This window comes from Chiloscyllium plagiosum, unplaced genomic scaffold (genome assembly GCF_037043375.1).
Source record: "Chiloscyllium plagiosum isolate Xiang-an unplaced genomic scaffold, Cpla_swu_hap1 HiC_scaffold_1, whole genome shotgun sequence".
In the NCBI taxonomy this organism is placed as follows: Eukaryota; Metazoa; Chordata; class Chondrichthyes; order Orectolobiformes; family Hemiscylliidae; genus Chiloscyllium; species Chiloscyllium plagiosum.
Genome location: NW_028270139.1, coordinates 78,078,222 through 78,102,061, shown reverse-complemented (window position 1 = coordinate 78,102,061; position 23,840 = coordinate 78,078,222). Strand labels below are relative to the sequence as shown.

Genomic DNA, 23,840 nt, shown 5'->3' with positions numbered 1-23,840 from the left:
CAACTGATCTTGTTCACGATCTAGGAGGAGGTGACAAGAACTTGTCTGTGACAACAGAACTGTTAAGCAAGGGTTCATATGAGTGAAAGGAGTTTAGCTTAAAAGGTCTAGGTCATAAACGTTTGGTTAAAACCCTCAGGGGTATTCAAAGCTCAGAAAGTCTAAGCTCTGTTCCATGAAGACTCCAGACAGATTATATCAGTTTCTCAAGATGGGGAATTGAACCTACAGTTAAATTTAGTGCTGTACATGTGAAAGAGAGAATTCTCTCTAGTGTAGGTGCTGTAAAGGAATGCCATTAGGATTAATGGGTTGCATTTCACTGTGTGGCTCAAAATCTTCAAATTTATGCAACATATAAAGTTTAGTTTGTTTCATTTTATCTTCAATTTTCTTGCATAGTGAATATATCTTGTATTGTTAAACCTGAATCCCCAGTGTTGCAAATTTGTTTTTCAATGGAAGACCACCTCATTAAAACCAGTAAAAAAATCCTAAAGTATGATCTGTCAAGCCAAATTTCAGTCTGGGACCTGACTTGTCCAGGATTAACATCATCAAGAATCATAACAGTATGCTGTTAGACAAGAGGAGTGCACACCATCTCTTTTATCTACAGAATTCATGATCCTTCCATCCTCTCCTCCAGGCATACTCATCTTTCCATCATGTTCTTGGTCACACAGTGCTATCCTCACAATGTATAATGCTACCACATCCTCTATGGCAGCAAGGATGTTCAGCTGGCTTTCTCCCCCTCCTATGCATACTCACTTCAGTGAAGTCTGCACTCTCCTTTCCTGCAAGGATAAAAGGGAGAGAGATAAGATAATGCTAACTTATCTTTCAAATAAGAAGCTTTGTGTGTCAGTGCTGCCTGATCCTTAACAGCACCAGAATGCAGAGCATTGCGCTGGGTCAGTAATTACCCTGATGCACAACTCTTCCAAGCTTATAAGCATTTTTTTGCTGCTATTTCTACTGGTGGCGTGATACCCAGAGGCCTGTCAGTTGCTGAATCATTTTGCACTAAACTTGCCAGAACAAAAATTATTAAACGTTTTGTGGCATTGCACCCAGGTCCATCAGATGATGCAGTGGCTCACATGTTCTGGCACCTTTAGCCTGGCTGGCTTATCCCAGTGTCTCCTGACACTCTCTGAAAACGGAGCATCTGCATCTCTCCGATAGTTTATAATATTATTTAAGGGCTTTGGTTGTTAACAATAGGGCAGTCATACCGTTCTTACTGTGTCTCTGCCTCTCCCCCTGCTGACTTCGGCCTTCCATAACTCTTGACGTCAGCTCCCACTAGATCCAACCGTGACCAAGCCTTTAAATCAGGCTTATACTTTATAGGCCCCACTTTCATCCCATGCTTGCTGCTGCTATTGAGTAGCATGCCCACCTGCCAGTGCTGCCCACCTGAACCTGCACTGCAATGTAGGGATAGGGACCCAGAAATTGTTCTGACATCGGAGCTAGGCACTCAACTAAAACTTGCTGACCATGAAGAGAGTGTGTCACTAGACTCATAATCCAGTAATTTAAATTCCATGAGCGTTATGGATTTAAATGCCAATTTAAATTTAGTTAATACATTTAGAATTGAAATGGTGAAGGTATCATTGATTATTCTAATAGCCAATCAGGGTTAATTAGGGAGGGAACTCTGCCATCTGTAACCTGTCTGCTTTTCACGTGAATCCAGATCCAGACCAATGAGCTTGAAATATTCTCGTAAGCCACTCAGTTCAAGTGTTTAGGGATGGGCACCAAATACTGGCCTTGCCAGCGATGCCCACATCCAATGAAAGAATGAAGGGAAATAGAAAGCATAAATAAAAATAGAAAGGACTGCAGAAGCTCAGCAGGTCTGGCATGTCTGTCGTGAGAGAAACACAGTTAATATATTGAGTCCAGTACAACTCTTTCTCAAAATGTTAACTCCATTGATCTCCCCTCCAATAAAGTCAGACCCCCTGAGTTTCTCCAGTTCCTTCTGTTGTTATTTCAGATTTCCTGAATCTCTAGTCCTTTATTTTTACTTGAAATAAAAACATGGGTAGATCTTTTCCAGCTCCTGAAAAACCAAGGCAAAAGTGAGTCAGATGGAAAAGTAAAGTGAGATTGGAAAAATAAGATTCTCAATGTCAAGAACAAAAAGGTCTGATTTTCCACCCAATGTTTTGACAGAGGAGAATCTCACTAGTGAGTAGTGCGAGGCACATATGCATTCCTTAAGATCTCTTTTCTGCATAATTTCACTTAATTCATAAACAATTTGTTATTTTCTCATCAGTGGAGGAAAGATAGACAGTGACAATTCCCAACTTAAAAATCAGAGTGGGTACCTTATGGCTTCAGTTCAGTGTTTGATCCTCTGGGTGTCACCTTGGCCAGCAGTCCCTAACATCGCAGGGTATGTGCCATGGGCAAAAACCACCTGCATCCTTTGTCACTGAGGTTTGTGATGGACACATACCAGCCTCATCACATCCCCAGGGTATTTCTCTGACTCATTTTCAATGTGCTATTGCTGCCAGGCCACTTTGTGCTCAAGGATACAAGCACATCTCATGCTTTAGAACAAGGTATATCTCAAGACTCTTAGCTTGTAATTTTAGCACTCACTTACTTTGCACTAACTTGGTTGCTTACTGTTTCTCTGTTTTGCCTTGTTCGGCTTTGCCAGAGTCTGCAGCCTCACAGTACATCTGTTTTGCCTTGTCTCTTAGAGTAGACACAATGTCAGGCAACTTGGCTTTTTCCATCTGTTTGTGGGAATTTGGGTGTCACGGACTCGACCAGCATTTATTGCCCATTACAAATTGCCCAGAAGACAGGTGAGAGTGAGCCACTTGGGATGGTCGGTGTCAAGGCATACATATCATTTGAGTTCAGTGATTGTGCCAGGGTCAGTCCTGCAAGTCCAATGTAATTAGCCCATAGTTTTATGGTAAGTCAACCAGGAAGATGCACAGATATTAATCTGGGATCTGGTAACTTACCAGACAGTGCTGTCATTCTACATAGGTCCTACGGGTGACCCCTGTCAAAGGGGCTGATGCTGTGATAGGAAATTTGGGAAAGTCAATTATGAGGGTTGGAGGCAGCATGCTGCGATGCAGAGGGTACAACAGTTGTGACGGGGAGCAACTCAGTCCATAAAAGTGGGATAGACAGTGGAACATGGGTAATGCAAGAGGGGGTCATTAATGGTTAACACTACTCTAGCTTCAACAGGGTATACTGTGCATCATAATGTTTGGCAAAATTAAGTTGTAAGTCCTGGGACCAGGAGAAATAAGGGGAGATGAAGAACTAAGTGAAAGAGTTGAGAGGGAACATGAGGAAGCTCAGAATTGATGGATGGATAGGAAGTGCTGGAAAGAAACGAGCAAATAGTTTGGGACTTCACCCAGATGGTGAGGTTGAGCCTGCAATTCACTCTGCAGGGTACGACATGTGTTGTACCATCCTCATCTGAATTGCAAATATGCAATGGAAATGAAAACAATGGCTGCCACAACTGCCAAAGTATATGGGGAAGTACTTTTTTTTCCCTGTCTGAAGATGAGGGTTCCACTTGTACACAATATGAAGCCCTTCAAAGGGTAATTGCACTAATCAAGCACTGAATCAGTACATATTGAAGTTATCTGCATGGGAAATTCTGAATATTCAAATTCTGTTCATGAAACGCATACAGTCATAAATGTGCAGGATATAAATCCTGGCCTGGCCACAAGCAACCATGGCTACGTCATTGGTTATTACAGACTGATCATTGTCAGCTCTGTGAAACACAAATAATCACAGGTCATGTTAAAATTGTCACTTGTGAGCCACATTTCAAAAAGACAATCCAAGATCTCATAAGAACACTGAGCTGATTTCCTCTAACCTTTAACTGTAAACATTTTTATATGTAATATTGCCTTTCTTGGATAGTGTGGTGGGGAGTGTAGACAGGTTTCAGTAACTCTGAAATCTCTTCCTTTATTTGTATGACAAGGCTTGTACTGCATACATCAAAATCATGTGCACTATGTTTAAGGTTTATGTACAGGTGACCACGAGTTGGAGTTTTCCATGTACAACTGCATTGAATACTGTAGTACGCCAAACTATCATTTATTTTTGATACGGATGCTGATTGCTTACATTACTAAGGATGCACTCTGTTTCTGATAGTCCTCACCCAGGTTCATTAAGACCATGATTGATGGATCCAGTATAATACAGCTGCGGTTATCAGTTCTGAAGCTGTTGTATAATGAAGACACAATGAAAATAAGGAGAAGCAATTATGCCAGCAAACCCAAGACCAGCAGCAACTCCAGCAGATGCCAGCAGCCCCAGTTGTGACCTGAAAAGGTAAGGAAATATCCAACCTCAGAGCTGTCAAGGTGACAGTTGTACCAGACTGATATTTTCCAAGCTGGTGATTTATGTGGAATCTTTCAATCTTTCAACCCATGAGTGTATCAATGTTTTTCCCAATGCAATTTGTGCCAGATCACACTGTTTCACCTCATTTCCTCATGCTGGGTCAGTGCTCCAGCATTAGGAATTAGGCTCGGGTCCCCGGCTACAACTCATGATAACTGCACATTAAGTAGGCTGTACATTGCATTGAGAGTGTCATATCGTTACAGCTGACTTCATCAACAGAAAAGAGCTTTCTTCCATCAATGCCACATCATAAAGGTCTGCACCTGTACCCTTGAAATAGCCATGATTCCTGTATTCTTGACAACTCTCAGGTTCCTGCTTCCTGCTTCAAGAGACAGAAATTTAACAAGGGTGGCTGCTGGAAGACAAGGGCTACCCTCCCCAACCATGACTGATGACTTCAATACACAACCCCCTGACTGAGGCTGAGCGTAGATACAATGCAACCCACTCTTACAACAGGTCCATAGTGGAGAAGACAATAGGCCTGCTAAATTGGCCCAAGCGGGCCCTGCTATACAGTTCAGACAGAGTGTGCTGCATAATCCCAGCATACTGTAATCTGCACAATTGGAGTAGGCAATGTGGGGATGTGATGGGTGCCAAAGAACTGGGAGAGCAATAGCAGTCCTCTGAGGAGGAAGATAAGGACTTTGGAACAAGAGGAACATCACCTTCAGCATGTTAGATTTATGCATCATCAGATATAACAAGCCAGACAGGACTGAATTGACAGCCAGTTTCAATAGATGTCAGTTAGTGGGGTTATCATTCATTCACTGCACAATTGCTGATGTTTGAGAGGTAAGCAGCCTCTGTTTATTCTCAGATCCAAAATTTTGTTGTTTGCATTTTCTTTGCTCCTACTGTATTGCAATAAAAGTTAACATTTCCAACAGTTTGAAGACTTTACAATAAGTCATGCTCCCATATTGAACACTACTGACAAGATGGTTTGCCATACTGGGCACTAGTAAAAGAATAGCACTCCTTTAACATGGGACAGAAATAAGGACAGGTAATCTCTAGAGCTTCATTCTTGTAGCTGCAGTTACCATGACACTCTATCAGATCAAGTAAGATGTCAAGTAATAATACAGTTATGAATGTGAGATTCTATTTCCAATGAGTTATGTGCCTTAGATGCTTTTCATTTCTATTTGTGCCTTATGCCTATGAAGTGCTATTTCTGGCTGACAGCATTTGACCTGGTGGACAGTTAGGTTTTAAATATGGTGCCAGCATCACAAATCCCAGAAGAGCCAGGCAGCATGAGTTCTGCTGCCACTGGTGAGTGTGTAATGGTGAATAGCAGCACCATAGAGGTGTGGTGCTTACATAATGAGGTCAGTAGCAAAGAATTGGATCCAATAACCTGCTGAGTTCACAGACAGAAGCCCTCAGTGAAATTGCCCAAAATGGACACTTTGGCAAATTTTAGTAAAATTCAACCCCATATCTCCCCTCATTAGCCTGAGGCCAATCTAGTCTCTCAGGTGAACCTACAAAAAGAAAAGCCATAGCACTCTTTAAAAGAAGAGCAGAAATTTCACAGTATGCTGGCCAATATTTGTGCTGCAGCAATATCACTGAAGCAGATTTTTCTGGTTATTATCTCATTGATGTTTGCAGTGCCTTGCTGTCGGCTGTTGCATTTCCTACAATGCCACAATGTAATTGCCTTCAAATGTAATTGTCTGTAAAGTGCTTTGGCACATCCTGAAAGGTCATCAAGTATCTCACTTAATACTCTCAAGTCTCAGAATCTTTCACCCATGAGTATTCCACGGCCCAGTTCCCATAGCTATATCCGAGTTAAATAGACACTTTTGCCACTTCCTACAATTCAACTCCATGTGCCATTTCCCTCTGTTTTTCCAGCCTAAAAAAGAAGTGTTGAGGACACACACCTGAAACTGGTGGTTTATTCAAGTAAGAGGGTTTTTTGATGTCGCCTCAATACTTATTGCCTGAAAATAGAAGCCTACAAATTGTCAAATAAGCCCCCCTGAAAGAACACCTGGAAGCTGCAACCAGAAATGCAAATTTTTAAATTGTACACATTTGATTGCGAAGTCAGGTAGATCAGGATCTAGAAACTATCTTTTCTTTTATAGGGCATAGGGTACTATATGGAATAGGAGAAAGTGAGGTCTGCAGATGCTGGAGATCAGAGCTGAAAATGTGTTGCTGGAAAAGCGCAGCAGGTCAGGCAGCATCCAGGGAACAGGAGAATCGACGTTTCGGGCATAAGCTTGAAGAAGGGCTTATGCCCGAAACGTCGATTCTCCTGTTCCCTGGATGCTGCCTGACCTGCTGCGCTTTTCCAGCAACACATTTTCAGCTACTATATGGAATAGAACATTGCAGCACAGAAAAAGACACTCAGCCACTGAGAGCTCTTGAGAACTACTAACTATCAGTCCAATAACCCCTAGTCTTTCCCCAAAGCAATGCAAATATATCTGATTTTCCATGAAAGTTACAATTGAATCTGTTTTCTGTATCCTTTCATATAGTGCATTCCAGATCATAGCAATCTGTTGTTTAAAACATGTTTCATCATCTCTTCTATTGTTTCTGAACCCATATTTAAGTGGAGCAATCTTCAGAGCAGATAATAAACCTTAGAACATTGGACTCATATCACGTTACTATTTAAATACAATCCTCTATAATGTTAGAACCAAAAAATGAAATATCACCCACAACATGGAAAATAAGAAACAACGACATAGATCCAAATTGTTTTCTAATTCTGAACTAATCCAAGGCTGCCAATTACTCCTCAATCAATAAGAACAGTGGTTGTTCCATTAGAATTTTCCATAATGTATTGACTTTACATTTCCTCAATAATGGGATCATTAAGGCTTGGAGAAAATTATTTGACATAAGTACAGTACAATGTCACAGGCATAGTTAACTTTATTTAAAGCAACAACTTAATTTTTAAATTCTCGCTCTTGTTTACAAATCCTTCTCCCTATTTCTGTTATCTCCTCTAACATTAAAACCCTCTGATATATCTGCTCTCAATTTATTCTGGTCTCTTGAGCACGCCTGATTTTAACTACTGCACCTCCCTGGCCAGACCTCAGCTGCCTTGATCACAGGAACTGTGATTTCCTTCACACACTTCTCTGCCTCACTTCTACTCTCCCTAAATCTGGCCTCTCCTACCAGGTTTCTCTTCATCTGACGTAATATCTCTTTAAGTGGCTTGGTGTAATGCTTCTTTAGCAGTGGGACTTTATGATGTTTCATTGTGTTAAAGGTGCCTTACAAATATAAATTGTCATTGCCATCATTATATGAAACAGAAAGAGATATTTAGCAGACAATCCACCAGGCAAATGTACAAACAGACAAGGAGTTGAACATAGTAAAAGCTGTTGAAACGTTGTGTTTTATGACTTCATTCTCAAATTAAAATGTCAAATGTGCATTTCCACTGCTGAAATAAAATATTCAATCCTAATTACAGCTTGGAGCTGAAAGACACTTCCAATTACAGGGAAATTTAGGCCTTCTTATATCCTTACTGAGCTAAATGCACACACTGACATCAGCAGCTTTGTTTGTTTGGATGTAAACAGTCCTAAAATAGCAACTGATCTTACAGCTTACCTGCTATTCTACGTCAGTTCCACATCAGATGGTGCTGGGTTGTAACCTTTACATTCAACACTCAATGTCTGTTTTTATCAGTGCAAATTTTACCCTTTAAAGCATCAAGTAGACAGCTTTTCAAATACTTACAATTTCAGTCACACACATTTTGGGTAAGTGTCATGGCTGTTGCAAAACAGAACTAAAGAAATGCAAAATCCCTCACACAGCTGTTTCATTCATAAGTACATGGCTGAATTACACAGAAAAGAAGACAATTTAGGCAATAGACAGGAATGTTAATAAGACCATAAGATATAGGGAAAAGTGACGGCTGCAGATGCTGGACATCAGTGTTGAAAAATATGGCACTGGAAAAGCACATCAGGTCAGGCAGCAGTGGAAGAGCAGGAGAATCGACGTTTCAGGCATAAGCCCTTAATTAGGAATGTGGAGGCAGGTATGGGGGCTGAGAGATAAATAGAAAAGTGATAGTCTGATGCAGGTGGAGGGTGATGGTGATAGCTCAGAACTGAGGGTGAAGCGAATAGATGGGAAGGAAGATAGACAGATAGGGCAGCTTCAGAGGGTGGTGTCGAGTTAGAGGGTTGGATCTGGGATGAGGCGGGGGGAGGGAAGATGAGGAAATTGGTGAAATCAACATTAATTCCAAGTAGTTGGAGGGTCCAATGCAGAAGATGAAGTGGTCTTCGTCCAGGCATCGGGTGGCGAGGATTTGGCAGTAGAAGCGGCCCAGGACTTGCATGCCCTTGGCGGAGTGGGAGGGGTAGTTGAAGTGGTTGGCCACATGGCAGTGGGGTTGTTTGGTGTGTGTGTACACCAGAGATGTTCCCTGAAACATTCGTCAATTGGCATCCTGTCTCCCCAATGTAGAGGAGACCACATCAAGAGCAACGGACACAGTAGACGAGGTGTTTGGACATTCAGGAAAATCTCTGCCGGATGTGGAAGGATCCTTTGGGGTCTTAGACCGAGGTGGTGGGGAGGTATGGGTGTAGGTTTTACACCTCTTGTGGTGGCAAAGGAAGGTGCCGTGTGTGGAGGGTGGGGCTGGATGGGTGGGGGGAGGGTATGGGGAGCGTGGACCTAACAAGGGAGTCACGGAGGGAATGGTCTCCGCGGAATGCGGGTAGGGAGGGAAATATATCTCTGGTGTGGGGTCTGATTGTAGGTGGCGGAAATGGTGAAGGATAATGCGCTGTATCCAGAGATTATTGGGGTGGAAGGTGAGGACCGGGGGCGGGGGGTGGGGGGTGGTGGGGGGGGGGGGGGTGGGTTCTATCTTTGTTGCGGTTGGAGGGATGAGGTCCCAGGGCAGAGGTGCAGGAAGTGGAAGAGATGCACTGGAAGGCATTGTTGAATACATGGGAGTGGAAATTGCGGTCCTTGAAGTAAGATGCCATCTGGGATGTCCTGGAGTGGCACTGCTCCTCCTGGGAGTAGATACGGTGGAAGACGACATGGGGTTGAACTAGCCCATTTGGCTGATCAAGTCTGTTCTGCCATTTGATCATGGCTTATACATTTCTCAACACCTGCCGTCTCTCCGTAACCCTTGATCCCCTTACCAGTCAAGAACTTATCTCTCTCTCTCTCTCTCTATCTCTGTCTTATATGCATTCAATGACTTTGCCTCCATAGTCCTCTGTGGCAATGAGTTCCATAGATTAACCACCCCCGGCTAAAGAAATTGCCCCTCATCTAAATTCTAAAGGGGTTGTCCCTTCACTCTAAACTTCTGCCCTCAACTCCTACTCTCTCTTATTAGTGAATAGACTTGGAGAGTGGGTGAAGAAGTGACAGATGGAATACAATGTGGGCAATTATGTTGCTATGCACTTTGGTAGGAAGAATAGAAGTCTAGAAAATTTTCTAAATGGAAAAAGGCTTCAGAAATCTGTGGCACAAAGGGATTTGGAAGTCTTCTGGTTAAGTTGAGTTGGCAGTTAGGAAAGCAAATGCAATGTTAGCATTCATTTCAACATAAACATCAGCATCTACATTCACTTTATCCTAGCCTCTCAGTATTCTGTAAGCTTCAATCATATTCCCCTCATCCTTCTAAACTCCATGGAGTACAGACCCAGAGACCTCAACCATTCCTTATATGACAAGCTAGTTATCTCCGCGATCATTCTTGCAAACCTCCCTTGGACTCCATCCAATGCCAACACATCCTTCCTTAGATATGGGACCCAAAGCTGCTCAAAATATTCCTGACCAGAGACCTATACAGCCCCAGCAGTATATTTCAGCTTTTGTATTCTATCCCTCTTGAAATGAATGCTAATATTGCATTTACCTTCCTAACTGCTTATTGCATCTTTACCTTAAGAAAATCCTGAACTAGGATTTCTAAGTTTCTTTGTGCTTTAGATTTCTGAAGCCTTTCCTCATTTAGAAAATAGTTTATGCCTCTAAACTTCCCACAAAGGTGCACAGCCTCACACTTTCCCACATTTTATTCTATCTGCCACGTCTTTACCCACTCTTCTAGCCTGTCTAAGTTATTCTGCAATTTCCCTGCTTCCTCAATACTACTTTGTCTCTCCACCTTTGTATCATCTGCCACATTGTTGGGAAATAAATGCTCTGCACCTGTCACATCATAGCTGGCTCAACTTATAGCTGTACATTGTTAGGAACTAGGAAAAAGTGAGAACTGCGGGATGCTGGAGATCAGAGTCAAAACGTGTGGCACTGGAAAAGTACAGCAGGTAAGAAATGTCATTCCTGATGAAGGGCTCATGCCCAAAACATTGATTTTCCTGCTCCTCGGATGCTGCCTAACCTGCTGTGCTTTTCCAACACCACATTTTTTAACATTGTTAGCAACTGTATTATCTTAGTGAACAATTTCAAGGGAGTATGGATCAGAAATGGGAGTAAAGCAGCATACACTGGATAGGATCATCACATGGTTTGCAATCCTGCTCCCAAATGTATGTAACAACAGATGTTGGAATACCAAGCCACTGGTTCTCATAATGACAGGATGGGATCAGAAAAGGATTGAATTGGTAGGCTTATCAGAACTAGCAGGCAGAGACTCGATGGACTTACTTTATAGTCTGGCATGAATGATGCTTTTCTCATGTGAGCAAAATTGATAAACATAGCAGAACTACAGTAAACTGAAAAGCAAGAACATTGATTTTATTGCCCCCCCCCCCAAGACAAGACTCCTTAAAAAGACAAGAGCCTTTGATGTTGCGGGTAGTAGATGAGCATGGATTGGCTAGCAAATATAAGACAAGTAATACAGCTAAGATTATGGATGACTCAAAAATAGGTGGGAAGGTTCTTGCTGGGGATAGCACAGAGCGTGCAGAGGGATATGGACAGTTTTAGTGAGTGGGCAGAAACTGGGCAGTTGGAGTATAATGTAGGAAAACATGAGATTATAAACTTTGACAGGAAGAATAGAAGAGCTGAATATTTTTTAAATGGAGAAAAACTGCAGAAAGCTACAACACAGTGGGATTTTGGTATCCTCATGCATAAATCACAAAATGCTAGCCTCCAAGTTGAGCAGGTAGAAAAAACAATGGAATGTTTAACTTTATTGCATAGGGAATAGAAGAGAAAAATAGGGTACTCTTGCTACAGCTATCCAAGGCAGACCTTGGATACGTTGAAGAATTTTTGTCCCCTTATCTGAGGCATTAGAGGCAGGCCAAAGAAGGTCCTTCACTAGGTTGATTCCAGGCAGAGAGGGACAGTCTTATGAAGAGAGGTTGAGTAAATTGAGCCTCTACTCATCGGAGTTTAGAGCATAATAGGTGACATTATTGAAACATGTATGTCTCTTAGAGTGCTTGGCAGGGTAGATATGGAGATGTTGTTTTCCCTTGTGGCAAAGTCCAGGAACAGAAAGTATAATCTCAGAGTAAGCAATAGTCCAATACAAAATAAGGAGAACTTTGTTCTCTCAGACAGTGATGAATCTGTGTTTTTTTTTAAATGGCAGAGAGCTGTCAAAGTTGGTCATTACATGTATTCACAGTTGAAATAGACAGGATTTTAATCATTAAAGAAATCAATGATTATGGAAAAAATATCAGTAACTTGGAGTTGAGGACTATCAGCCATGATCTCAGTGAATGGTGCAGCAGACTTGACAGATTGAATCGCCTACTTCTGCTCTTACGTTGTATAGTCCAATGGTCTTTTAGAGGGGTAGGAGAGGGTCTAGGATGTATATGGTGCCAGGATTCAGAAGCTCGACCTCCATTCAAACTATCTCCATTTCAAGGTGGAGGCATCATGCCATGCCTTGCAAACTTCAAACAAGTGGTTAATGAATGCACCAACATCACAATCTAATCAGAACACATCAATTTAACAGAAAGTGAACAGCGGTTAGAACTGGGGAGATGATGGCCTGGTTGTATTATTACTGGGCTATTAATCCAGTAATCTGTATCACCTTCAGAGGACCTGGTTTCAAATCCCACCATCACAGATGGTGGCACTTGAACAAAATCAAAATCTGTAATTAAGTGTCTAATGGTAACTATTGTCAACTTTCAAGAAAAACCCATCTGGTTCATCAGTGTGCTTTAGGGAAGGAAACTGCTGTCCTTACCTAGTCTGGCCTGCATGTGGTTCCAGATCCAGTTTTTTTTTTGTGCTGGGTATAATACCAACCAATGGAGAGTTTTCTTCCTGATTCCCCATTGAATCCAGCTTCGCCAAAGCGCCCTGATGCCACACTTCATAAAATCGTGTGTTGATACCAAGGACAGCCACCATCACTTCATGGTAAGGAATCTTTGATGCTGCTAGTTGTCAAAATTAAGTTGAGTATTTACTTCAACAATACCCTGGGGAACTCCTGTAGCCAGCTTTTCATACCTAAATCTGAAGCACACAACATCCAAAATACACCTCTGAATGGCTTGAGGATATTTTTAATTGTTCATAAATTTCTTTGTTCAACTTTAAAATAAGCCAGATCGAGTCATGCAAAATGAGAATCTTTGCAAAAATATTTTGTCCAAAACAATTTATTAAGCTCCTGAGCTAGCTTGCTCTATTAATTTAACAATGTCACTGCTGAGATATATAACTTGCTTCTGAGAAAACACACAACCTAGTGAACTGTGTAATTACCTCATTAAATTGAAAGTGAACTGAAAATGTAGCAATAAATTGTTTCAGCTGTAGTCTAAGGTTAATCTCCTCACAAGTACAAATCTACTCTTTGGTCTGAATGAAACATTTCCTGCCGTGGAATTAATGTGAATGTCTGTTTTCATTGCTGGCTCCTCATGTTTGTACAGTTCATACCATTTAACATGTGTCTGGCAGTCATAGAGTCGTACAGCATGGAAACAGTCCCTTCAGTCCATGACAACCATATTCCCAAACTAAACTAGTCCCACCTGCCTGCGCATGGCCCATATCCCTCCAAACATTTCTTATTCATGTACTTATCTATATATCTTTTAAATGTTGGAACTGTACCTGCATCCACTACTTCCCTTGGAAGTCCAGTCCACACAAGAACCGCTCTCTGTGTCAAAAAAAATTGCCCCTCGTGTTTTTTAAAAAATCTTTCTCCTCTTGCGCACCCAGCAAGATTAGAAACATTCATGCCCTAGCTTAAGGATGGAAATCAGCTAAGGTTCCTTCTTCTCATCATTATCCAGTGATCCAAGTGTGATAGTGAATTTGGAATGGAACGTAACTGTGATTTCCTTGAAATCCCCCACCCTAGGATTCACCTTATCTGCCACTCACCTTATCTGTATCCTTCATGATTTTATAGTCAGGAAATGGAATGCAATGGAATCTTAAGTGTTTAATGCAAGGATTACTTCAGAGCGACAAATAAAAGCAAAACCGAGAACCAAACATTAGACTCACTGGAAGAACATGCTGTATCAGTATTGCTCAATTGAGTAAATTGTGTGTTCTACCACCTTCTCAGTGTGGGAGATGCATTAGGGGCTCACGTGGTATGGCATACAATGAAGGAAAATGACCTTCTGGCCTTAGGAGAAAAGACATGTAAACAAATTATACTTTATGGCATCACTGCAACTATTTACTGGTTATAATAGTTTTATGCTGTATGTGACTGCAAAGTGACCTTGCCTTATCATAGATTCCCTGGAGTGCAGAAAGAGGCCATTCAGCACATCAACTCTCCACTGAGTCTCTTAAGAGCACCCCACCAGGCCTAATCCCAGCCCTCTGATCCCATATTTACCATGTCTAAACAAGCTAGCCTACACACCTCTGTCGACACAACTGGCAATTTAGCATGGCCAATCCACCTAACTTGTACATCTTTAGACTGTGGGACAAAACCAGAGAACCTGGAGGAAACCCACACAGACACAGGGAGAATGTGCAAATTCCATAAGACAGTTTCCCAAGACTGGAATCAAAGCTGGGTCCCTGGGATTGTGCGGCAGCAGTGCTAACCATTGAGCCACCAAGTCACTTTTGACTGTCTCTGACAAGAATCTACTTTACTCTCTAACCAAGTCCTCATAACATCATTAAAGTGAGTTCTGCTTGTTTCATTCAATTATGTATTAACTTCATGAGACCAATGCTTAAACGACCCCCAAACGTCTTTTCAGATAACAATTATTGCAACACATTTGTTTACGTGAAGACATTTACCACTACCACATCGCAACCTGAGTCTTTTACTCTACAGATTCAGATGATCTGGAGGTTTCAGTATTTTCTCTGAACATATTTTTCCCAAACTTTGAAGGGTAGTAGAAACAAAAACAGAAATAGCTGGGCAAACTCAGCAGGTCTGGTCCCAAGAAGGGTTACTGGAGCCAAAACATTATCTCTGCTTCCTCTCCACTGCAGCCAGTCTTGCTGAGTTTTTCCAGCTATTTCTGCTTTTGGTTCTGATTTCCAGCATTCGCAGTTCCTTGGGTTTTTTTTGGAAGGATAGTATTTTCTTGGATAGAAGATAATTGTCTCAGAGTATCTTCCTGACATGTCTGAGGTCTGAGTTCTTTTCTGATCTAGAAGATTTTTAATCTCCTGCACATATTTCACAAGAATATTATCCCTGATAGAGCAGCTACTTTTATCTTTGGAGTATCTTGAATATTTACACAGTGCCTAGCACTTTTTAGCAGAGAGTTGTATATACCACATCCTCAACTACTGTTGTTGTAATTTTGTTCTCCACCCGATCTGTTATGAAGAGTTAGATGATTGTTTTTGACCAAAGAGGAGTGATGGCCTGAAGGGCTTTTCTGAACTATAGATCTCTATGAATCAATCTCTAACTTGAAATGAGATGCTCATTGGCACAAACGTCAGGCTGTCAAAATGGTTGGTCACTGAATTTCCTAAGGAAAACTTTCAGTTTGTCTTCTACTGCAGATTGTCCTGTCTTGTTTACCTGTTTCTCTGTGTAGTTCTTTAGTGTTCTGCTTTTTTGTGACTGAATTCTACTATGAATTCTACTACATTTCTGAAAGTGACCTCTCTTGTTTACAATAAAAGCATTTGCTTTTAATAACCGAGCACAGTTTGCATGTGTCTTTGGACACTTAAGAACAAACCACATTGCTGTGGGTCGAGAGTCAGCTACGGACAGACCATGATACGGAGATCCCTTCTTGGGACTAGACCTGCTGAGTTGGACTGGGGTGTACAAAGTTAAAAATCACACAACACCAGGTTATAGTTCAACAGGTTTAAATGAGCCCACTGATGAACCGAAACAGTCATCACAGGGATCTGTAGAGGAGCGACCAAAGAAGGTGTCAACTTGGACCCCACCGGAGTGCCACTGCCCTGGGCTTGACATGTATGCTCAAACCGTCAGGAAATATATAAATGCCAGATTCATCAGCCATACCACAAGGTAGAGCAAAACATCACCCGTTCACAACGCAATGCCATCCAGGCTCACAAAACCAATCACAACATTGTCATCAAACCAGCAGATAAAGGAGGAGCCGTTGTCATTCAGAATAGAACAGATTACTGCAAGAAAGTGTACCGACAACTGAACAACCAGGAACACTACAGGCAACTACCAGCTGATCCGACCAAAGAACACACCCATGAATTAAACACATTGATCAGGACTTTGGATCCAGTCCCTTAGAGTTCCCTACATGCCCTCATCTCATGTACTTCTCACGTAGGCAACTTCTACTGCCTTCCAAAGATACACAAAGCCAACACACCAGGACGTCCCATCATATTAGGCAATGGGATCCTGTGTGACAACCTCTCCGGCGATGTTGAAGGCATCTTGAAACCCCTGGTACAGGGTATCCCCAGCTTCTGTCATGACACTATGGATTTCTTACAGAAACTCAGCACCCATGGACCAGTCGAACCAGGGACAATTCCTCATCACAATGGATGTTTCAGTACTCTACACCAGCATCCCCCACAATGACAGCATCGCAGCAACAGCCTCAGTACTCAACACCAATAACTGCCAATCTCCAAACACTGTGCTACAACTCATCCACTTTATCCTCGATCACAACGTCTTCACCTTTGACAACCAGTTCTTCATCCAGACACATGGAACAGCCATGGGGACCAAATTTGCACCCCAATATGCCAACATCTTCATGCACAGGTTTGAACAAGACTTCTTCTCTATGCAGGATTTCCAACCAACACTATACACCAGGTACATTGACAACATTTTCTTCCTCTGGACCCATGGCGAGGAGTCACTGATAAAACTACACAGTGATATCAACAAGCTTCATCCCACCATCAGGCTCACCATGGACTACTCTCGAATATCTGTCTCATTCTTGGACACATGCATCTCCATCAAGGACGGACACCTCAGCACCTCACTCTACCACAAACCCACAGACAACCTCACAATGCTACACTTCTCCAGCTTCCACCCAAAACATATTAAAACAGCCATCCCCTATGGACAAGCCCTACGCATACACCGGATTTGTTCAGATGAGGAGGAACGTGACGGGCACCTGGAAGTACTCAGGAATGCCCTTATAAGAACGGGGTACCATGCCTAACTCATCGACCGTCAGTTCCGACATGCCACAGCAAGGAACCATAATGACTTCCTCAGGAGACAGACACGTGCTGCAACCGACAGGGTACCCTTCATTGTCCAGTACTTCACAGGAACCGAAAAACTACGCCATGTTCTTCGTGACCTGCAACACATTATCAATGAGGATAAGCACCTCACCAAGACTTTCTCCACACCTCCAACGCTTGCCTTTAAACAACTGCCAGACCTCAAACAGATCATTGTTTGTAGCAAGCTGCCCGGCTTTCAGAACAACTCCATACGACCCTGTCATGGTAGGCACTACAAGACGTGTCAGAGTGTGGACATAGATACTACCATTACATGTAGGGACACCTCCCACCATGTATGTGGCAGGTATTTATGTGACTCAGCCAACATTGTCTATCTTATACGTTGCAGGCAAAGATGCCCTGAGGCATGATACCTTGGGGAAACTGAGCAAAGGCTACGACAACGGATGAATGGGCACCGCACAACAATCAACAGACAGAAGTGTTCCCTCCCAGTTGGGGAACACTTCAATTGTCCAGGACATTCGACCACAGAGCTTCAGGTGACCATCCTCCAAGGCGGACTTCGGGACAGGCAGCAGAGGAAAGTGGCCGGGCAGAGGCTGATAGCTAAGTTCGGTACCCATAGGGAGGGCCTCAACCAGGACCTTGGGTTCATGTCACACTACAGATGACCACCATTGCACTATACACACACACAGACACTCCTATATACACACACAGGCACTCCTATACACAGACATATACACGGACAGACACACATACAGACACTCACACACACTCTTACAGACACACACTCCCACACTCACACATGCACCCTCTCAGAGACTTAGACCATTCTACACTCACACACACATATACACTCTCTCTCACAGACACACACAAACTCCCCACCCCAGACACACACACACACTCCCACACTCACACATGCACCCCCTCACAGACTTAAGACACTCTACACTCACATACACACACATATATACACACACACATATACATACACGTTTGTGGGGTGAATTTGGACTTGCAGAGATACATTGTACTTTGCTCAAAAACTGCATGGATTCATGTAAGACTCTGTCATCTCACTTTTCGGATTAGAATCAATCTAAATATTATGGTACAGACAGAGAACACAGAGGGCTAACACCTTCAACATATTGTCTAGCTAACACTAATTGTTACAATTAACCTGAGAATGTAACTTTTAAAAAAAGGTTTTGTGGTTTACACATGAAAGAAGTGAAACTGTCATGGTATTCAAACAGATGAAAGGCTCAACAGACAATCAAGATATTTTTCAATGTATAACCTTTGCTATAAATTCTGTGCCTTACAATTATGTCCTCCACAACCACCTGCTAGCGTGCTTCCAATTAAACCTGTTGGACTATAACCTGATATTGTGTGATTTTTAACTTTGTACACCCCAGTCCAACACCGGCATCTCCAAATCAGGTTTAATTGGAAGCATCAGCTTTCGGAGCGCTGCCCCTTCATCAGGTGGTTGTGGAGTATAAGATTGTAAGACACAGAATTTATAGCAAAAGTTCACAGTGTGATGTAGCTGAAATTATACGTTGAAAAATACCTTGATTGTTTGTTAAGTCTCTCATCTGTTAGAATGACCACATTAGTTTCACTTCTTTCATCGCAAAACTCTTTTTTTAAAACATTACATTCTCAAGTGAACTCAAGTGAAGTTTAACAATTGGTATCAGCCCAGTCAATGTATTGGGTATTAGCACCCCTCTGTATTGCTGTCTGTGCCATACTGTTTAGATTGATTCAAATCTCGACCTCGGACCTTTGGGTGACCATCCTCCAAGGTGGACTTCAGGACAGGCAGCAGAAAAAAGTGGCCGAGCAGAGACAGATAGCTAAGTTTGGTACCCATAGGGGTGGCCTCAACTGGACCTTGGTTCATGTCACACTACAGGTGACTCCATTGTACTCTACACACACATATGCATACACACACACATACACTCCCTCACAGACACTCAGACATCCACCAATCTCCCAACACACACACACATTTGTGGGGTGAATTTGTACTTGCACAGTTACATTGTACTTTGCTCAAAAACTGCACGGATCGATGTAAGATTCTGTTAATTCATTTTTTAGATTTGAATCAGTCTAAACATTATGGCACAGTCAGCAGCACAGAGGGGTGCTAATACCCAATACATTGACTGGGCTGACACCAATTGTTAAACTTCACTTGAGTTCACTCGAGAATGTAACTTTTTTAAAAAAGAGTTTTTCCATTTACATATGAAAGAAGTGAAACTAACATGGTCATTCTAACAGATGAAAGATTTAAACAATCAAGGTATTTTTCAATGTATAATTTCAGTTACATCACACTGTAAACGTTTGCTATAAATTCTGCAACTTACAGTGTTATACTCCACAAGCAGTGCTCAGAAAGCTAGTGCTTCCAATTAAACCTGTTGGACTATAACCTGGTGTTGTGTGATTTCTAACTAAAGACAGACAAGGAAGGATAGGAGATTTCCTTCCTGAAAGTGACAAAGAACATTACAGGAATCACCTGAAAGTTTTGACATCATCACTACTACTGAGGCTAGCTTTCAATTCCAGATTTATTGATTGCATTTAAATCCCACCAACTTCCCTGGTGGGCTTCAAATCCACATGCCCTCAGTGTTTGTCTGGGTATTTAGATTATAAACCTAGTGGCATACTTCCAATGTCACTGTCTCTCATAGCACTGCTATGATCAGCGAAAGAACCTGCTGCTTTCCATCTGGTGGTATCTACTGGAAAGTGTACATGTGCCAATGAAAAGAGTCTAGTGGTGCAGTGATAGTGTCCCTATCTCTGTGCCAGGAGGCCTGGATTCAAATCCCACCCGCTCCAGAAGTGTGTAATAACATCTCTGATCAGGTTGATTAAAATATCTACAAGTGCAGATGTTGGTTACAGCCAAGGTCATCCACTCCACCATGAAAGGACCTGCACTGATATTCAACATGCAGCCTCCTGAAGAGTGCTCTATTTAACCAATGATGAGCAATAACCATGAAGAATATAACTCCATGAGTCAGCACAATGGAAAAATGGGGAGAAATCCTCTCATGTTCTCTCTCACTGGGACAGATTCCAATTTTTCTTTGACAGAGGAAGGGGAAGAGCCACCATTTTTATAACTTGTAATTTGATTTTTCTCTAACTCACTGGCACAAGTGCCAGTTGCAAAACTGTAGACAGAGTGATCATCACTGACGTTGGTCCTAAAGGAGTACAAAAGTTACTAATGAAATAACATTCAGATACTATCATTCACAACATCAAAACTGCTCTCCAGCCAATGAAATATCTTTGAATTATATTCACTGTCGTGATGCAAGGAAAAGCAGGAGATAATTTCCTGCTACAGCAAGTAGCAAGGGAGTAATTTACAAGACTCCAGTAAAGTTTTGTCAAGATAACTGTTGCTCAAGGCCCTGGAAGAAAACCCAGCTTTCAATGTCACTGTTTCTGTTATATACTTCTACTTCCTTTATACTCTAAGGATTCACCCGATCTGTCCTGTCTATACCTGACATGCTTTCTTCTTTTTTTTTAACCAAACCCTCAATTTCTCTTGTCATCCAGCATTCCCTACACCTACCAGCCTTTTCCTTCACCCTCACAGGAATATACTTTCTCTGGACTCATGTTATCTCATTTCTGAAGGCTTCCCATTTTCCAGCCGTCCTTTACCTGCGAACATCTGCACCCAATCAGTTTTTAAAGTTCTTCCCTAATACCGTCAAAATTAATATTCCTCCAATTTAGAACTTCAGCTTTTAGATCTGGTCTATCCTTTTCCATCATTATTTTAAAACTAATAGAACGTTGGTCGCTGGCCCCAAAGTGCTCCCCCACTGACACCTCAAGTCACCTGCCCTGCCTTATTTCCCAAGAGGAGGTTAAGTTTTCCACTTTCTTGATTGGTACATCCACATACTGATTCCTGGTACACACTTAATAAATTCCTCTTCATCTAAACCCTTAACACCATGGCAGTCCTAGTCTATGAGGAGAAAGTGAGGTCTGCAGATGCTGGAGATCAGAGATGGAAATGTGTTGCTGGAAAAGCGCAGCAGGTCAGGCAGCATCTAGGGAACAGGAGAATCGATGTTTCGGGCATTAGAAGAAGGGCTAATGCCCGAAACGTCGATTCTCCTGTTCCCTAGATGCTGCCTGACCTGCTGCGCTTTTCCAGCAACACATTTCCATCTCCAGTCCTAGTCTATGTTTGGAAAGTTAAAATCGCCTACCATAACCACCCTATTATTCTTACAGATATCTGAAATCTCTTTACAAATTTGAGGGGAAAGAAAATGAAATTTTTTGTTTCTGAATTTCCCATCAGCTATCAGGGGGTCTATAACATAATAAGTTATTTCTGTTCAGGTTCTAATCCAATTCCCTCTTGAGTATCTCAGTTGATGCACTACCACATTCTCAGGCAGTGTATTCCAGTGCATGACCACTCGTTGCCGAAAGATACTTTCCCACATGTTGCCATTGGTTCTTTTGCCAATTACCTTAAATAGGGATCCTCTGGTTCTTAGCCATACCAGCTTGACAAATTGTTTCTCTCTATTTGTCTAGACCGCTCATAATTTGAACATCTCTCAAATTTCTTCTCACCCTTCACTCAGAAACTCAATCCCCAACTTCACCTATCTTTTCCTTATAGATCTAATCTCATAAGTCTTTTTTCTCTGCTCTCGCTTTGTAGCCTTTCCATTCCTCCTAATGTGAATTGTGAACAGAATTAGACATAATACTGTAGTTGAGGTTAAACCAACATTTTCTAAATGTTCATCTTTAATGTCATTGCTTTTAAGTTTGTGCCTGTCTTTGTAAAGAGCAAGATTTTTTGCAATCAGTTTCTCAACTTGTCCTACCACCTTCAGTGATTTGTGCACATATATGTGCAGGTTCCAACCCTAGGTTTAGTATTGTGCCCTTTATTTTATATTATTTCTCCTCATTGTTAAATCTCATCTGCACAGGTCAACCCATTCCACCAGTCAGTCTATGATCCCTTGCAGACTATGATCCTTTGCAGACTATCCTCCTCATAATTCGCATAGTTAACATTAACCGCAAACACCTCAAATTGTTTAAATTTTACATCTTTCAATAGAAGATTAACATCTCTCCAAAAAAGACACTCCAGCATCTTCCTTCTCACTACCCAACTTGCTAATACATCTTTTACTGAAATGAAATTAGAAGGACTTTTGCAAAAGCCCCCCCTTTCTTTTTTCAATGAAATGAACATGAAATCAAAACTGTGCATCCACAAATCTAAAAAGGCTGCTACATTAAGAATTGCAAAGCAAATCTTTTATTATTTCTGGAAGGAGAAGAACAAAGTCAGGGGTACCTCATTTATACCACAGTTACAGCACACAAGTGATATATTAAAGCCTATTATACACTGCATTGGCAAACAACAGAATAATTACTAAACATTTCTTCATGGAATCAGTGCCCTTTTAAGTATCTTGAATAAAATTGACTTGTGTGAAGATAGAACATATGTAGTCCCCAGCACAGGAATAGCACAAATTGTTTGTTCCAATGATTTTGCCAGCAGCTTTTAAGAGATGCAGTGTCACATACTAACAAAGAAATATTAAGTTTCATGACCTCAGTCCGTGTAAAAAAACAGTAAGAATCAGAAGTTTATTATTTGTAAAAGGACAATGTCATCACTTGAAATGAAGTGAAAATCTGTGACAAGAAACGGTTGTGTTGAAAGGAGCAGCACAGTTTGAATGCTGTAAATTAAAGGATGGGTTCTGACAAAAATAACCTGATTTGAATCAATTACAAAGCCTCTTTACCTGTTAGTGAAGCTGTCCCTGATGTCTCTTCAATTCCTAGTAAAGCCATGACGCATGAGACCTGTATAGAAATGAGCAGAAATTGAATCAGCTAAGCTCTCCATTTTTTCACAGCAGCTTCAACAAAGGGTCCAGAGAGTCTGCATAACCCAGTTTAGTACTGTTTATCTATTGCATTAGCTTGTATTGAATAGGCCATGAAGTGCAGAGCAGGCTCTTCCATGCAGCCTTATTTCAAGCAGGTCTCAGTGCTAGGAGCACACAGCAAGGAGATAGACCCACACATCAACTGAAGCTTTGTAATTCAGGTGATGTAGTAAAACCCTATGCTGACAGCTTCCTCAGTGTCTTCTGGGAAAACATTTTCCATTCAAAGCAGCCTAGCTTTTGCGTGCATGGCATTTCTACAAGGCTCACAGTTGAGGGAAAGCAAATTCACTACAGACTTTCAAGGTAATCCAACTTGATCACACTGATCATTAAAGTCATTTTGGTTCAGAATGATTTCTGGATTTGAGGAACTTTAGTTTAGGCAAAGCACTGTAGCTTCCAACCCTCGGCACAGTTCTTTTTTCTAATGTATCCAGAAAACCAGCGTCATTGGTGCTAAGTCAGGGAAATAATTTGTTATGTGCCTCTTAAAGTGGCAATGAGGTTTCAAAATTCCGGAATGACATTGTATAAAAAGGAAACTGGCTACAGAACACTAATAACATCTAGGCTATATAAGCTGTTTATACACATTTTGCAAGTTGCACTCCACAACCTTTTAATATTCGTCAAAAGTATAAATTAAGAGAAATCACAATTCATGTATTTCTTCAGTGG

General features: G+C 41.6%; 1 protein-coding gene across 6 annotated transcripts in view; it reads right to left on the bottom strand.

Annotated features, from left to right (window-relative positions):
* Window positions 1-23,840, bottom strand: part of LOC122549999 (putative tRNA methyltransferase 9B) — a 115,525-nt gene that overhangs the window by 15,921 nt on the left and 75,764 nt on the right. For 3 of the 6 annotated variants that reach the window (XM_087988356.1, XM_087988351.1, XM_087988359.1), the window contains one exon: window positions 23,013-23,073. Coding sequence is in view for 1 of the 6 variants with exons in the window: in XM_087988368.1 (XP_087844494.1) it covers window positions 598-659 (62 nt within the window). In the remaining 5 variants the exon portion in view is untranslated. Of the gene's footprint in view, window positions 1-597; window positions 660-774; window positions 801-23,012; window positions 23,575-23,840 lie in introns of those variants that run through there. The other 3 variants (XM_043690372.2, XM_087988365.1, XM_087988368.1) reach the window with 3 other exon arrangements.